The sequence below is a fragment of the Ailuropoda melanoleuca genome, chromosome 4 (genome assembly GCF_002007445.2).
Source record: "Ailuropoda melanoleuca isolate Jingjing chromosome 4, ASM200744v2, whole genome shotgun sequence".
Lineage (NCBI taxonomy): Eukaryota > Metazoa > Chordata > Mammalia > Carnivora > Ursidae > Ailuropoda > Ailuropoda melanoleuca.
In genome coordinates, this window is record NC_048221.1 from 128,824,166 (window position 1) to 128,839,557 (window position 15,392).

The following is a 15,392-nucleotide window of genomic DNA, read 5'->3' on the forward strand; positions in this document are numbered from 1 at the left end:
AAATTCTGTATTTAGTGTATATGGAATCTTTATAGGAATCCAGGGGGCACCCTGTTAGTCCAGTGTGAGAACTTAGGAGAAACCAGCCAAGGAAACCAGGCCCAATATTTCTGTAGAGTGAATAGGCAGTGCTTTTATTTTCCTCTTTAAATATTTTTGGAGGGTTTTAAGTGATAAAAGAAATCAATAGTAGTCATGGTAATACAACACTGGGTGTTGTGCTGATTATATTTTCTGAATGTGCCAGGAAATATTTGCTACTTTACTTTTTGGCTTCAGCCTTGGTTTTACATTTAAAAATAATCTACCTTTTTAATTAGTACTAATTTATTGAATATTTATAAATCATTTTCATAATAAAATAATCCTTTCTTAATCTGTACCTCAAAAGGTTATTGTAGGATTAAATATGATAATATATGCATAGTGTCTATATAATATTTTATTTATAGTAAGCCTCCAGTGAATGATAGAACAACAGTTGCAGCAGCAGCTAATGGCAATACTCTAAGCTTTTACTTGTAGTCCTCAGAATAGTCAGGTTTGGGTATTTTACTGTTGCCATTTTATGGGTGAAGATACAGGGGTAGAGAGAAGTTGCATGATTTGCATTGTCATACAAATAGTGGGTAGTGTTCAAACTTTGGCAATCTACTACTATGCTAAAGCTTCCTTTTACCATAGCTGCTACCATCATCTTTTTGCCCCCGTTGATCGTAAAGGCAGAACTCCTGAATAAAGCTTACCATGCTCACCTGTGTTAAGAGTGCCACACTATCATGTACGTAATGAATCCAGAAACAAGTCACAGCCCTGTTGACAGCTACAGATTGATTGTATGCGGTATTTTTCCACATACATGGCAAAAAGCAGTCATTGCAAATACAAAGTTCAATATATTTTCTGTATTTGTAGATTTTTGTCTGTTCCATACTCTTCAACCCCCATTCTTTATTACGGCCTTAGCATAGCAGTGGAAGAAGATGAGATAGGAAGAAGGGAAGCAAGGCTAAGGACAGTTATAAAAATCACCAAAGACCAAAGTTGGAGAGGCCACTTAAAGACCAGGTCCAGCCCCTTATCCTTCACTCCTATTATAGAAGAGAAGGAGGTGGCCTAAGTGAGAAAGGCATTGACTGCAAGTCAGAAACTTTTCCCCTGTCTGGTTCTGGTTCATTGATCAGACCGAAAGTTAGACTAGATGATCCCTAAGGGCCAATATACCTTTGGAAATTGTTTGAGACCAAATGGAAGTCACTTGAAATTGTGGCAAACATATATAAAATTACTCCACATATACTTCAATAAATAATTTTATTTCCCTTTACAGTTTTTTTCTTTTGGTATTTTTCTTTTTACCCTATAGAGAGGATTATAAAAAGCATTTTCCAGTTGGGGAATTCCATTTTCCTCCAAGGAATTCTGCTTCCAGGAGAATGGAATGGATGTACTTGCCCTGCTTTTCCTACTAAGGACCAAAACCCCTGCATATTCAGTAACATGTAGGAAGGTAAGAGAAAGAACACAGAGAAACAAAAAAATAGAACAAACAGAAAACAAATAATAAAATGGCATACACACTCTAGCATACCAATAATTAACATTACATGTAAATGATCAAAATATACCAATTAAAAGACAAAGATTGGCAGAATGGGTTAAAAAACATTACCTAAGTATATGCTGTCTTCAGACATCCCAGTTCAAATATAATTATACAGATAGATTGAAAGTAAAAGAATGGGAAAAGATACATCATGTAAACATTAATCAAAGGGAACCAGGAATTACTGTATTAATATCAGACAAAGTAGACTTCAGAGCAAAGAAAATTACAAGGGACAGAGAGGGACATTGCATAATAATAATAAAAGGTTCAGTCTACGAAGAAGACAGAAGATAGCAATCCTAAAGGTGTGTGCACCAAAGAAGAGAGCTGCAAAATATATGAACCAAAACCAATAGAACTGAAAGGAATGGACAAATCCCCAATTATAGTTGGATACTTAAGCACACCTCTCTGAACAAGAACAAGACAGAAAATTAGCAAGGATATAGAAGAATTCAACCACGGTATCAACCAATAGGATTTAATAGACATTTATAGAACACTTCACCCAAAACATCAGTTTCTGATGGCATTAGACAGGCAGCCACCTTTTCTTATACCTCTTTAGAAATATTTTCTAAACCCAAACCAGGACATGGGGTATATGAAAGTTTTGTGTATTTTTCTGTATACGTTTAGTGACTGTGTAACACATATGACATATAGTCAAGTGTTCAATGTTTTTAACTAGAAGAGGTAATTATATAAAGGTGTTTTCCGATTTTTCTACACCAGAGTTCTCAGCACCCTGTTTGAGAAGTGGGCTGCCTAAGCTGCACATAAGAGAAAGGAATCTTCCTTCCAGCTATAGCAGTTGACCTCCTGCTGCATCTTCCAGAGGCCCCAGGTGCAAGCATCAAGAAACAAGACAGTTCAGACATGATACACTACCCTCCCTGGCTCAAGGCAACCAGAGCCTTCCAACCACATTGCTGCTTGGGGAGCCCTGGGATTCCTTTTCTGCACAACCACTGTAGAGTGATACTTTGTGCAAATTAGACTCTAAACTAGATTGAGCTCTCAGCTGCCTTGCTTCATCTCTGTTCCAAACAACCTATGTGCAAACAAACTTGGAGCACAGCTCTCCTATTTCTGCCATCCTTCCCTCTCTGATTTTCTGTTCTCTTTGTTCTAGATCTGCCTTCTGATGTTCAAGTGAGCGGTACTTCAGGGGTCTCTTTTTTCCCCCATTATGCATTCAGTCTGTGTAACCTTGGGTAAAGGGAAAGCAGGCAAGGATTACTTGTCTTTTATTCTTGGAGTTCTTGGTTCATGGTTTACATGGGTCTTAATTAAGTCTCCTAGTAGTGACCCTAGGCTGATCCTTAACCAAGCATTTCAGTCATCCTAGCTAGCCTCTTCCTACCTGTCCCCTTGGGATCACATGTCACCCTTGTCTCCTCTTGCAACAAGTACCACAGAAACTGCCTTTGCCCACACTTGCCCTGGCTATCCCTTAGGTGATTCTGATTACCTTGCTTACTATAAAAGGAAGACAGTCCCAGCTGAGAGAGACCAACCGATACTCCTAAGAGCCCAGCTTTTGCAGATGATTAGTGGACTCCTGCCAAGCTTGTATCCCATGAATGGTGAAGGTAATCAGTATTCAGACCAACCCACTTGAGTTGGAAGTATGATTTTTAGGTTACAAAAAGAGAGGGCCCACCAAGGGAATGGAAGACCGGCTCCAAATCATTCTGAATGGTCTGTGCCATCTGTAACATCCCCTGCAGACCTGTTTCTCTGCTTTCCTGTCATCCAGACAGTGACCTTTAACATGCCAGCTTGACTTCTAGGAGGCCTTGCAGTGTTTGCACATTATGTAATGTCTGTGCTTCAGTAGAAATCTTACAGAAACAAACGGAGGAAGTTTGCTAGTCCAAATAGTGGATAATAAATCCTGCCCTATCTAGATAGACACTGATTTTCTGTATCCTTTAGTTTATACACATATTTTTTTGTTGTAGTAAGGTCTGAAAAATTCAAGGAACCAAAATATTCAAGTATTTCAAATGCTGTTGTCCTTTTGACAAGGATGGCACTTCCTGTGGGCTGGGATTCTACATATCAGCCTTCTTCACCAGATTGAGTGAATGAAACATCACTTCCTATCCAGCATTCAAAGAGTAGCCCTAATTCAATTAGCATACTCTATAAACTTTACCGCAGTGTTCATCAGATCAATTTGCGTAATTAGATTGTTTTAAGTGTTTTTAAAGAAAATATATGGGGTTTTTTACTTTAATTTTAATTCTGGAATGTTTGCTACTGCATATTTTCTTTACAATAGATATTTCTTCTGTTTCATAAGAAATAGGCTTTTCACTGAGACAGCTAAATTAGATTTCTTGATCAAAGCTAAAAGCAAATATATATTAGCAGTATCACAGGTCAAGATAATTAATTTTAAAAAAATATTCTAGAGTCTTTTCATTAGTTAGGTCAAATTGATGTTTAATTCCTTTCAGTTACCTAACTAGAAAAATATAGTGCAGAGACAAAGGGCATTCCTGGTGGGTTATGTTACTTTGTTGCATACATTCTTATAAAAAAATTTTTTCATTATCTTTCCTTTCCTTGATCTATATGGAAATAACTGTTTTAAATATGTACAGTGATATGAAATGAACTCTTCAATGAACTGTCACATAGCTTTACCAAAGAAGCACACATTTCTTCTCAAAATATTTTTAACTCAGTCTCAGAATAATTTTTTTAATAAGACAAAACCAGACTCCTATGTTACCTATTCTCTCATTTATGTGTGTAGCTTAGAAAAATCTATTGTGAAAAGGCAACTGCGGCTTTAATAATTCATGGAAATTTAGCCTAAAATGCAGCATGACAGAAAAGTTGTGTGTGTGTGTGTGTGTGTGTGTGTGTGTGTGGTCAGTATTAGGATTTAGGACAAAAGGTGATTGGATACAGCACTAGAATAGCATCCCTGATTTTGAATTAAATGATTCAATTGAAGTTTTACTATATTTTTCTAAAGAAATTTATATGTATATATTATCTGTTACTCTAAAATGTTATATTATTTTTTCTAAAAAAATCATACACCTTGAGTTCTGTTTTTCCCTTTAGTGAATTCATTGTCACAGAGATAAGATGATTTCTTTGCAGACTAAATGGATGGTTATAATAACCAGTGTAATGGCAAAATCAAACAAACAAGGACATTCGACTGTGGAACCTTACAGGAGACTCTAGACTACCTGTCACCAAACCAGCAAGACAACTTGGCTTCCAGTCCCCACATTCTCCCTCAGAAAACGATGTGTGCATCTCCCCCAAAATTTCCTATTGTATCACTCACTGTCGTTTTACTTCCCTCTGCATTTTCCCTCACTGCTGAGACCAGTGCTTGATGAGACCTCGTTTTTGGTCTGTCTCAGCAGAAGCTCTTAGACTGTCCCTCTTACCTGCAGTGATTTGTGCTAGTTTTATACCAGTACCTCCCAGCTCGGCTCGCCAGGGTCCGTGTGCTTCTGCCTCCAGTTCTGGCCTCCACTGTAACATCAGTTTGTGCACCACTTCAAGGAAAGCAGCAGGTGTTTCTTCCTGACCACTGCCCCCCCCCCAAACCCTCCCAAAATAACCCAACACCAGCTCAGTCCCTTCCCATTTCATTTAACAACCCTTACTGACACCTGCCATGAACCAAGGACTCAGCTAAGCCCTGGAAAGAATAACAAATGAAATAAAGCTCCTGCCTTTAAGTTAACTTCCAGCGTGGTCAGAGTGACAAATGTGAAGAATTGTCATCTCTCACAGTGAGGGCCGTCATGAGAACAGATGCCCAGCATGAGTGGAGCCAATAAAGGAAACATCAGTTCTACCTAGGTAAGGAAGGGAGAAGACAAATTAATTTGAACTTGAAGATGAGTTGGGATTTTTCCAGAAAGATAGAATAGCATCAAGATAGGCGATGGAGTTCAGCAGAAGGCAGTTTTCCGTCGTAGATTACGGGTACTTGGAGAACTTAGTGATGCCATCTGACCTGTGAGATGAAGGTCCTACCGGTCTTACAATGTCAGCCCCCACTCCTTTCATTCCATTAGCTGCTCTCCTATGAGGTGAAGTCCTGTAGTGATACTTGAACACTAAGCAGGTTTCAGAAGATACGGTAGCAAATAAAATAGGATATTAGACTCCTCGATGAAATTTTTTATACCTGTATTTAAATTTGTAATAGAAAAAAAAGTAAACAATTCACATTCTTCTAAATCATGTTCTTTCCTTCATGTTCATGTTTTTGTTTCCATTACTCCTGCTTCTGGATATTTCCTTCACTGTGGTGCTTGAAACTCTGAATTCTGCTGGGTTTCCAGGAATGCTGTTGACAGTCATTGCCAAGAGAAATGTGTTTTCCCCTTAGGAAATTACATGTCCATTTGGTATTATTATTTCTGACCACTGTGTTGTGTTACAAGCATTTCTGAGGAATGAAAAAGATGGCTTCCTTGGAGCAATTACTGGAAAGGAAACTGGTATGTTACTTTCTTTAAAAAAAAAAAAAAAGTATTCTTAGATCAGAAATTATCAGGGGAAAAAAAAAAAGAATAGAAATAAAGACAGGGTGAGGTACATTCCCTGATAAAAAAATTTTACTTTTAGAAATATAAAATTCCTTATAAGTTATTTGAATTTTTAAGTTGTTTCTTTTTTTTTTTTTAAAGATTTTATTTATTCGACAGAGATAGAGACAGCCAGCGAGAGAGGGAACACAAGCCAGGGGGAGTNATCTACTTATTTATTCGACAGAGATAGAGACAGCCAGCGAGAGAGGGAACACAAGCAGGGGGAGTGGGAGAGGAAGAAGCAGGCTCATAGCAGAGGAGCCTGATGTGGGGCTCGATCCCACAATGCCAGGATCACGCCCTGAGCCGAAGGCAGACGCTTAACCGCTGTGCCACCCAGGCACCCCTTAAGTTGTTTCTGATTCAGGAATAACACTACAGAAAAGTGATTAAAACATGAATGCTTTTACCTCCATGAATTATCCCAAAGTAAACTCCCACTTAACTCCCACCCAGCTCAAGAATCACCATTGCCTGGCTCTTAGAAACTGCCCTTATGGCCCTGCACAACCAAAAATCCACTTCTGAGCTCATTCGGGTTGTTGACAGAGTCCAGTTTATGTGACTTTATAACTGAAGTCCCCACTGTCTTGCTCACAGTGAGCCAAGGGTCCTCTCAGCTCCTAGAGAGGTCACTCTCCATTCCTTTCCTGGTGAACTCCAGCTTCAAACCAGCAGTGGTGCTTCTAATCCTTTTAGCAGTTTGAATCTCTGACTTCCTCTTCTCCCACCAGCCAGAGGAAAACTGATTTTGAAGGCCTTGTGTGATTAGGTTAGACCCACCAGAATAATCACCCTTAAAGTCATTTCTGCTGTATAACATAATCTAGTCATGGGGATAAGATGTCATCAGATTCCCAGGTGCCACCCACACTCAAAAGGAAGGAGTCTGTAGAAGGGCAAGGATTATTTGTGTCAGCTTAGACTTCTGCCTACCACAGACCACTATTTTCTCCTGCTCTTAAATGCTACCTCTGTCTGTCAAAAATCCAATATCCATATGTGTGTAGTCATTTCTGGAAGAGTTTATATAAAATCAATATTATTTCTTCCTAAATGTTTGAGACAGTGGACCAATGAAGTCCTCTTACCCTGGAGTTTTCTTTGTGAAAAGGCTTTAAATTACAAATTTAAATTCTTTAATAGATAAAAGACTTTTCAGATTATCTGTTTTCAAGTAAGCTTAAAATTTGTGATTTTGTTCCTTTTATCTCAGTTGTTGAATTTCTTGGCAAACAGTTGTTTACAAGATTACCTGATTATCCCTTTGGCATCTGTAAGATCTATAGGGTGTCACTTCTCTTTCCTGATATCGATAATGCTTTATGTCTCATGTCTTCTCATGTGTTTTTTTTTTTTTTTTTTTCCTGATCAGTCTGGTTCAAGGCTTATCAAATTTTACTGAACTTGTTCTTGGTTTTATTTATTTTCTCAATTGTTTTTCTGCCTTCTGTTTCATTAATTTCTGCTATGAATATTATTTACTTTATTCTACCTACTTTGGAGTTAAATTTCTAGTTTCCTACAGTGGAACTGAGGTCATTCATTTGAGATCTTTTTCCATTTCTAAAATAGGCTTTTAGTGCTTTATAAATTGCTCTCTGAATACTGCTGTGGTCATGTCCCACAAATTTGGATATGATGTGTTTTTATTTTTATTCACTTCACAATACTCTTTTATTTCCCTTTAGATTTCTTCTTTGACCCAGGGGTTATTTTGAAATGGGTTATTTCATTTCTATATATTTGGCAATTTTCCAGATATCTTTGTTATTGATTTCTAATTTAGTTCCATTTTGGCCAGAGAACATATTTTGTATGATTTTGGTTGTTTAAATGGATTGATACACGTTTTATGGACCAGGATGTGGCTTAACTTGGGAAATGCTCTGTGGATACTTGAAAAGAATGTGTATATTCTGTTCTTATTGGGGAGACTGTTCTATAGATGTCACTTAGGTCAAGTTGAGGGATGGTGTCATTTTCTGTATCCTTACTGGTTTTCTTTCTAACTGTTCTATCAATTATTAGGAGATGAGTGTTGAAATCTCTGACTGTATTTGTGGATTTGTCTGTTTCTTTTTGTATTTCTGTATTAGTTTTTACTTCACATATTTTGAAGTTTAAACATGTTAGGTGCATAAACATTTCGGACTTTTATAACTTCCTGATGAATTGACCGTTTATCTCTGGTAATATTCTTGGCTCTGAAATCCAGTTTTTCTTATATTAATATAGTCATTCCACCTTTCTTTGGGCTAATGTTAGCATGATATATCTTTTTCCGTTTTTTAACTTTTAGCCTATTTATGTCTTTATATGTAAGGTCCATTTCTTGTAGGCAGCAAATAGTTGAATCTTGCTTTCTTACCCACTCTGCCTTTTGATTTAAATGTTGAGACAATTTATATTTAATGTAGTTATGAATTGGGCTGGCTTAAATCTGTAATCTTGATATGTATTTTCTATTAGTCTCCTATGTTCTTTGTTTCATTTTTGCTTTTTTCCTATGAATCACTTGGGTATTTTTTATGATTTCATCTCCTTCGTTGGCTTATTAGTCATTCTTTGTTTTGCTGTGTCAGTGGTCACTTGAAGATTTACAGTGAACACCTTTAACTTTTACAGTCTTGAAATGATATTATGCCACTTGAAGTATGCCATAAGAAACTTAACAGTGAGCCCTTTCTCTCTCCTACCATTTGTGATACTGTTATCATATATTTTACTTCTTTGATATATTCCTATTTTCACTTTAAACAGTCAATTGTCTTATAAAGAGATATAAATAACAGAGAAATGTATTTAAAACTAACCCACATAATTACTATTTCTGATGTCCTTTATCTCTTTGTGTAGACACAATTTCCATCAGATATCATCTTTTTGCTTTAAATATTTCTCATAACATTTCTTGTAGTTCTACTGATAGTTAATTCTTTCAGCTTTTGTATGTCTAGAAATGTATTTTGTCTCCATTTTTGAAAGCTGTTTTCACTGACTATAGAATTCTAGATTGGCAAGGTTTTTTTTCCCCTTTCATTACTTTAGAAATGTTCCTCCATTGTCTCCTAGTTACATCATTTCAAGAAGAAATCTGCTGTCAGAGAAAGACAATTATCATATGATTTCTCTCATCTATGGAACATAAGAACTAGGAGGATCGGTAGGGGAAGAAAGGGATAAAGAAAAGGGGGGTAATCAGAGGGGGGAATGAAACATGAGAGACTATGGACTGTGAGAGGCAAACTGNTCTTTAGGGGGATTAACACAAAAAAAAAAAAAAAAATTAAAAAAAAAAAAAAAAAGAAGAAATCTGCTGTCATGTTAAGTCTTGTTTCCTCTGTATGGATACAGTTGACCCTTGAATAATGCGAGGGATAGGGGTGCCAGCCCCCCCATGCATTCAAAAATCTGTGTATAACTTTTGACTCCCTAAAAATTTAACTATTAATAGCCTACTGTTGATCAGAAGCCTTACCAATAACATAGTCAATTAACACATACTGTGTATGTTGCATTTTTTATATACTGTACTATTACAATAAAGTAAGCTAGAGAAAAGAAAGCATTGTTAAGAAAATCATAAGGAAGAGAAAATACATTTACAGTACTATACCATATTTATCAAAAAGAATCCATGTATAAGTGGACCCACACACTTCAAACCCACGTTGTAAAGTATCAGCTGTATATCACTTTTCTCTGTCTACTTATAAGACTTTCTCTTTATCACTAGTTTGAAGCAATTCATAATGTACTTTGGTATAGTTTTCTTCGTGACTCTTGTGCTTCGGGATTCTTTGAGCTTCTTGGATTTGTGGGTTTCTGGTTGTAATATTTTAATATTTTTTCAGATTTTTTTTCTGTACCTCCCTCCTTCAGAGACTCCAATTACGTGGTATATGACATATGACACCACTTTGAAGTTCATTTGTGGCTCACTGAGGTTCTGTTCTCCTCACCCCCACCCTAGTTTCTTTCTCTCTGTGTTTCCTTTTGGATAGTTTCTATTGTTATGTCTTCAATTCACTAATTTTTCTTTCATGATGTCTACTCTTCTGTTATCCCATCCAATGTATTTTTCATCTCTAGAAGTTTGATATGAGTCTTATATCTTCCATAATTCTGTTTAACATGTTCAGTATTTCTCACTTCTCAAATATATGGAATACATTCTAAAACGTTCAGTATCTGTTAATACCAATTTTTTTAAAAAATAGGCTAATTTTGATATAATTAAAATGCCACAAAACTCACTCTTCAGTGGTTGCTTTTAGTATATTCTCAGAGTAGTGCAACCATGACAACTATCTGACTTTAGAATATTTTCATCACCTCAAAGAAAAACCCCATGCCCATCACTCCCCATTTCCACCTTCCCTCAGTCCCTGACAACCACTAATCTACTTTCTCTCTCAATGTATTTGCCTATAATGGACATTTAACATAAAAGGAATTATACAGTAGGTGGCCCTTTGTGACTTGCTTCTTTCATTTGGCATGATGTGTCCAGGGTTCATTCATACTGTACCATGTATCAGTACTTCATTGTTGCTCAGTAATATTCATCATATGACTATATCATATTTTGGTTTTCCATTCATCAGTTGATGACCATACAGATTGTTTCTACTTTGTGATTATCATGGACAATGCTGCTGTACACATTCACATAAAGTTTTGTGTGGACCTCTCTTTTCAGTTCTCTTGGGTTTGTGCCTACAAATGGAATTGCCAGATATATGCAGTAATTCTACATTTAACTTTTTGAGCGACTGTCAAACTGTTTTCCAAAGTGCCTGTACCAATTTACAATGCCACCCACACCGTATGAGGGCTTTAATTTCTCTGCATCCCTGTCAACACTGGCTTTTGTTTGTCTTTTTTCTTGTAGCCATCCTGTTAGGTGTGGTGTGCTATGACATTGTAGTTTTGATTGCATTTCTTTGATGACTAATGGTGTTGAGCATCTTTTCACACACTTATTGGCCATCTGTACTTCTTTATAGTAAGGCCCTTTCAAATCCTTTGCCCATTTTTATTTTTATGTTTTTATTTTTTATAATAATTTTTTATTATATTATGTTAGTCACCATACAGTACATCCCTAGTTTTTGATGTAAAGTTCCATGATTCATTACCTGCATATAACACCCAGTGCACCATGCAATAATGCCCTCCTTAATACCCATCACCGGCCTATCCCATTCCCCCACCCCCCTCCCCTCTAAAGCCCTCAGTTTGTTTCCCAGAGTCCATAGTCTCTCATGGTTCATTCCCCCTTCTGTTTACACCCCCCTTTCTTCCTCCCTTTCTTCTCCTACCGATCTTCCTACTTCTTATGTTCCATAAATGAGTAAAACCATACGAGAATTGTCTTTCTCTGCTTGACTTATTTCACTTAGCATTATCTCCTCCAGTCCCATCCATATTGCAGCAAATGTTGAGCAATCGTTCTTTTTGATGGCTGAGTAATATTCCATTGTATATATGGACCACATCTTCTTAATCCAGTCATCTGTTGAAGGGCATCTCAGTGCCTTCCACAATTTAGCTATTGTGGACAATGCTGCTATAAACATTGGGGTGCATAAGGCCCTTCTCTTCACTACTTCTGTATCTTTGGGGTAAATACCCAGTAGTGCAATGGCTAGATCATAGGGTAGCTCAACTTTTAACTTTTTAAGGGACCTCCACACTGTTTTCCAAAGTGGCTGTACCAACTTGCATTTTTATGTTTTTAAAGGTTTATTTATTTATTTCAGAGAGAGAAAGAAAGAGAGTGCATGCGAGCATGGAGGTGAGGAGCAGAGGAAGAGGGAGAGAGAAAAACTCAAGCACACTCAAGCACACTCTGAGCTGAGCATGTGAAGCCCGATGCAGGGCTGGAGCTCCTGACTCTGAGATCACAACCTGAGCCAAAACTAAGAGTTGGACACTTAACCCACTGTGCCACTAGGCACTCCCTTTTGCCCATTTTTAATCAAGTTTTTGTCTTTTTATTGAGTTTTAACAGTTCTTTATATATTCTGGATACTACATCCCTATTGGATATGCAATTTTTTTTTCATTCTGGGGGTTGTCTTTTCACTTTGTTGATGGTGTCCTTTAAAGTGCGAACAATGGTAATTTTTATGAAAATCATTTTATTTTTCCTTTTCTCACTTGTGCTTTTCGTGTTGTGTCTTAGAACCTATTGGCTAACTTTGGAAAACAGTGTGGAGGTCCATCAAAAAGTTAAAAATAGAGCTATCCTATGACCCAACAATTGCACTACTGGGTATTTACCCCAAAGATACAGACCTACATACTGAAGAGAAAGGCGATATGCACCCCAATGTTCATAGCAGCATTGTCCACAATAGCTAAATTATGGAAGGAGCCGAGATGCCCTTCAACAGACGAATGGATAAAGATGTGGTCCATATATACAATGGAATATTACTCAGCCATCAGAAGGACGATTACCCAACATTTGCAGCAACATGGATGGGACTAGAGGAGATCATGCTACGTGAAATAAGTCGAGCAGAGAAAGACAATTATCATATGGTTTCACTCATTTGTGGAACATGAGGAATAGCAGGGACATCAGTAGGAGAAGGAAGGGAAGAATGAAGGGGGGGTAAACAGAGGGGGAATGAACGGCGAGAGACTATGGACTCTGGGAAACAAACTGAGGGCTTCAGAGGGGAGGGGGTGGGGGAATGGGATAGGCAGGTGATGGGTAGTAAGGAGGGCACATATTGCATGGAGCACTGGGTGTTATATATAAACAATGTGTCACGGAACACTACATCAAAAACTAATGATGTACCATATGGTAACTAACATAACATAATAAAAAATTTAAAAAAAGAAAGAACCTATTGGCTAATCTGAGATCACAAAGATTTATTCTTATGTTTCCTTCTAAGAGTTTTATAGATAGATTTGATTGTTAAATTTAGGACTATGATCCGTTGTTAATTAATTTTTGCATATAGCATGAGGTAGTGGTCCAACTCATTCTTTTGTGTGTGTGTATCCAGTTTTCCCAGCACCATTACTTGAATGTTTACCAATTGTATTATCTTTGTCATTTTGCAGTCAGTTTTAATGAACTTTTTCCCTTATTTTGGGTTGTATTTTCCTGCCTTGCATGCTTGATAACTGTTTACGGGATGCTTTCCATAGTTAATTTTACCTTTTTGGATGCTGAATATTTTTGTATTTATATAGATGTTCTTGAGCTTTGTTATGGGACAGTTATGTTACTTGGAAGTAGTTTGATACTTTCTTTTCTTGCTTTTAAGCTTTGTTAGTTGGTTGCAAGACAGCATTTATTTTAGGACTAATTTTACCCCATTACCAAGGCAAAACCTTTCCAAGTTCTATAGTTGATACACCATGAATTACGAGATTTTTTTTCCCTTTAGGCCAGTAGGAACGGTAACTACTCCCAGTTTGGGCTTTGTTCCCTCTAAGTCCTTTCCAGTGGTTCTTTCCTCGGCTTCTGGTGGTGTCCCACATGATAGTGCCAGTTAGTACTTAGCTGCAGCTGAAGAGGAACCCTCTGCTGATCTCTGGAGCTTCCTCCCCACCCCCTCTTTCAGCAGCTCTCTCCCCTCCACTACTCTGCCCTACAAAACCACAGCACTGACCTCCCCAGAATACCAGCTCTGCCTCCTTGTTTTACAGTGTGCCCAGAATTTGTTTGAATCAGCTGTGGTAAAGTGACAGGCGTGGAAAACTGCCTTTGGAATAAGAGTTTATTCCCAGGAGGAGACAGGGTAGAAGGAAGGCATGAGGAAAGTGCAGGGATGCCAGGGGCCACCGAGTTTGGATGGAGAGATTATAGACACTGATTAATTCCAGACAGCAATAGAAAAAATGTAAGTTTTCCAAAATTTTAGGTACAGCTAACCACTCGGTGAATAAAAATAGAATTTGTGCTTTCAGACTATTTAGTGAAGAGAAATTTTTAAGAGATAGTAAAAGGGCACGTGGCTGGCTCAGTCAGAAGAGCATGAGACTCTTGATCTTGGGGTTGTGAGTTCGAGCCCCATGTTGGGTGTAGAGATTACTAAAAAGATAAATGAACTTTAAAATAAATAAATAGGAGAAGAAAACATCATTCACGCTAAAGGGGGTGGAAAGGAGAGTTGGAAATCAAAAGAAGGCAAAACATACGCAAAACAGGATGACTGGAGCCAGACCAGATATGTCTTATATTAATATATGTGACTATGTTAAGTCCTTTATTTAAGAGATATTTTCAGATTACATTTTTAAAGAGGTCTACGTATGATTTCAAGAAACATACTTAAAACAAAATGAGAAAAGATTGAAAATAAAGAAAAGGACAAATACAGCAGGCAGATGATGACAAAAAAGAAAGCAACGTGACAATAATACCAATCAAAATAGAACCCAAGGCACACAGCATTTAATGAAAATTTGTAGACCAGTATAAGAAAGCCACATAAATTCACGTTGTCTCTGGTTCTCTTCCTCTTTCTTAGGTATGTGACATCTTGAAAGGGAGAGGGTCAACTTTGCTTGTTATGCAGTCAGTACAATGGGACTAACCCTCATTAAAAATTCTTAGGAAGCCTTTAAAAATTTTAAAATAAACATTCATTTTAGTTGTAACTTTAAAAAAAATAATAAAAGGTCAGGAAAGTTTCACATTAGTAACTGCATGCAGTTTCCCTCCTATACATGATTTATCTGTAAAAGTCTGTGCTTTTAATCCTTAATCCACAAAAACACGTTGATCAGTTGCCCTGCACAGCATCCACTGTGCTATCTGACGTTAGGCTGTCCCGTCACTGCTGTGTGTCGCTGTTGAGAAAGGCAGGTGAGGCGAACATACCTCTCTTGGCCTCAGTGACCCCTCACATCAGACAGTGCTTGCTGAAAGGAAAAGGGGGAATGGGAATTAAATCCAATTAATTTGACGTGTGTTTGTTCTGTGTATTCTAAGTGTTCGACTCTTTTTAAATGTAGCTAATGCTGCCTACCTTGGGGGCCAAGAAATGATGAAGGTGGTGAAGAGAGACAACGACACCATAAAGACGTACTTGCCTAAGGTAATCGCTTTGGTGCTGCAAGGAAGTAAGTAGATGGGCAGAAATACTTACCAAGCATGACGTGCTAGAATCAGTTCAGAGTCTGCAAGACCTCAAGGGTTTGTAGATTTCATATGGAGTTCT

General features: G+C 37.5%; 1 protein-coding gene across 13 annotated transcripts in view; it reads left to right on the forward strand.

Moving 5' to 3' along the window:
• The window catches only part of LDAH (lipid droplet associated hydrolase), a 108,886-nt gene that overhangs the window by 76,245 nt on the left and 17,249 nt on the right, over positions 1 to 15,392 (forward strand). For 8 of the 13 annotated variants that reach the window (XR_004625076.1, XR_004625074.1, XR_004625072.1 and 5 more), the window contains one exon: positions 15,187 to 15,269. Coding sequence is in view for 6 of the 13 variants with exons in the window: in XM_034659853.1 (XP_034515744.1) it covers positions 15,187 to 15,269 (83 nt within the window). In the remaining 7 variants the exon portion in view is untranslated. Of the gene's footprint in view, positions 1 to 1,366; positions 1,511 to 2,344; positions 5,456 to 15,186; positions 15,295 to 15,392 lie in introns of those variants that run through there. The other 5 variants (XR_004625075.1, XM_034659855.1, XR_004625071.1 and 2 more) reach the window with 4 other exon arrangements.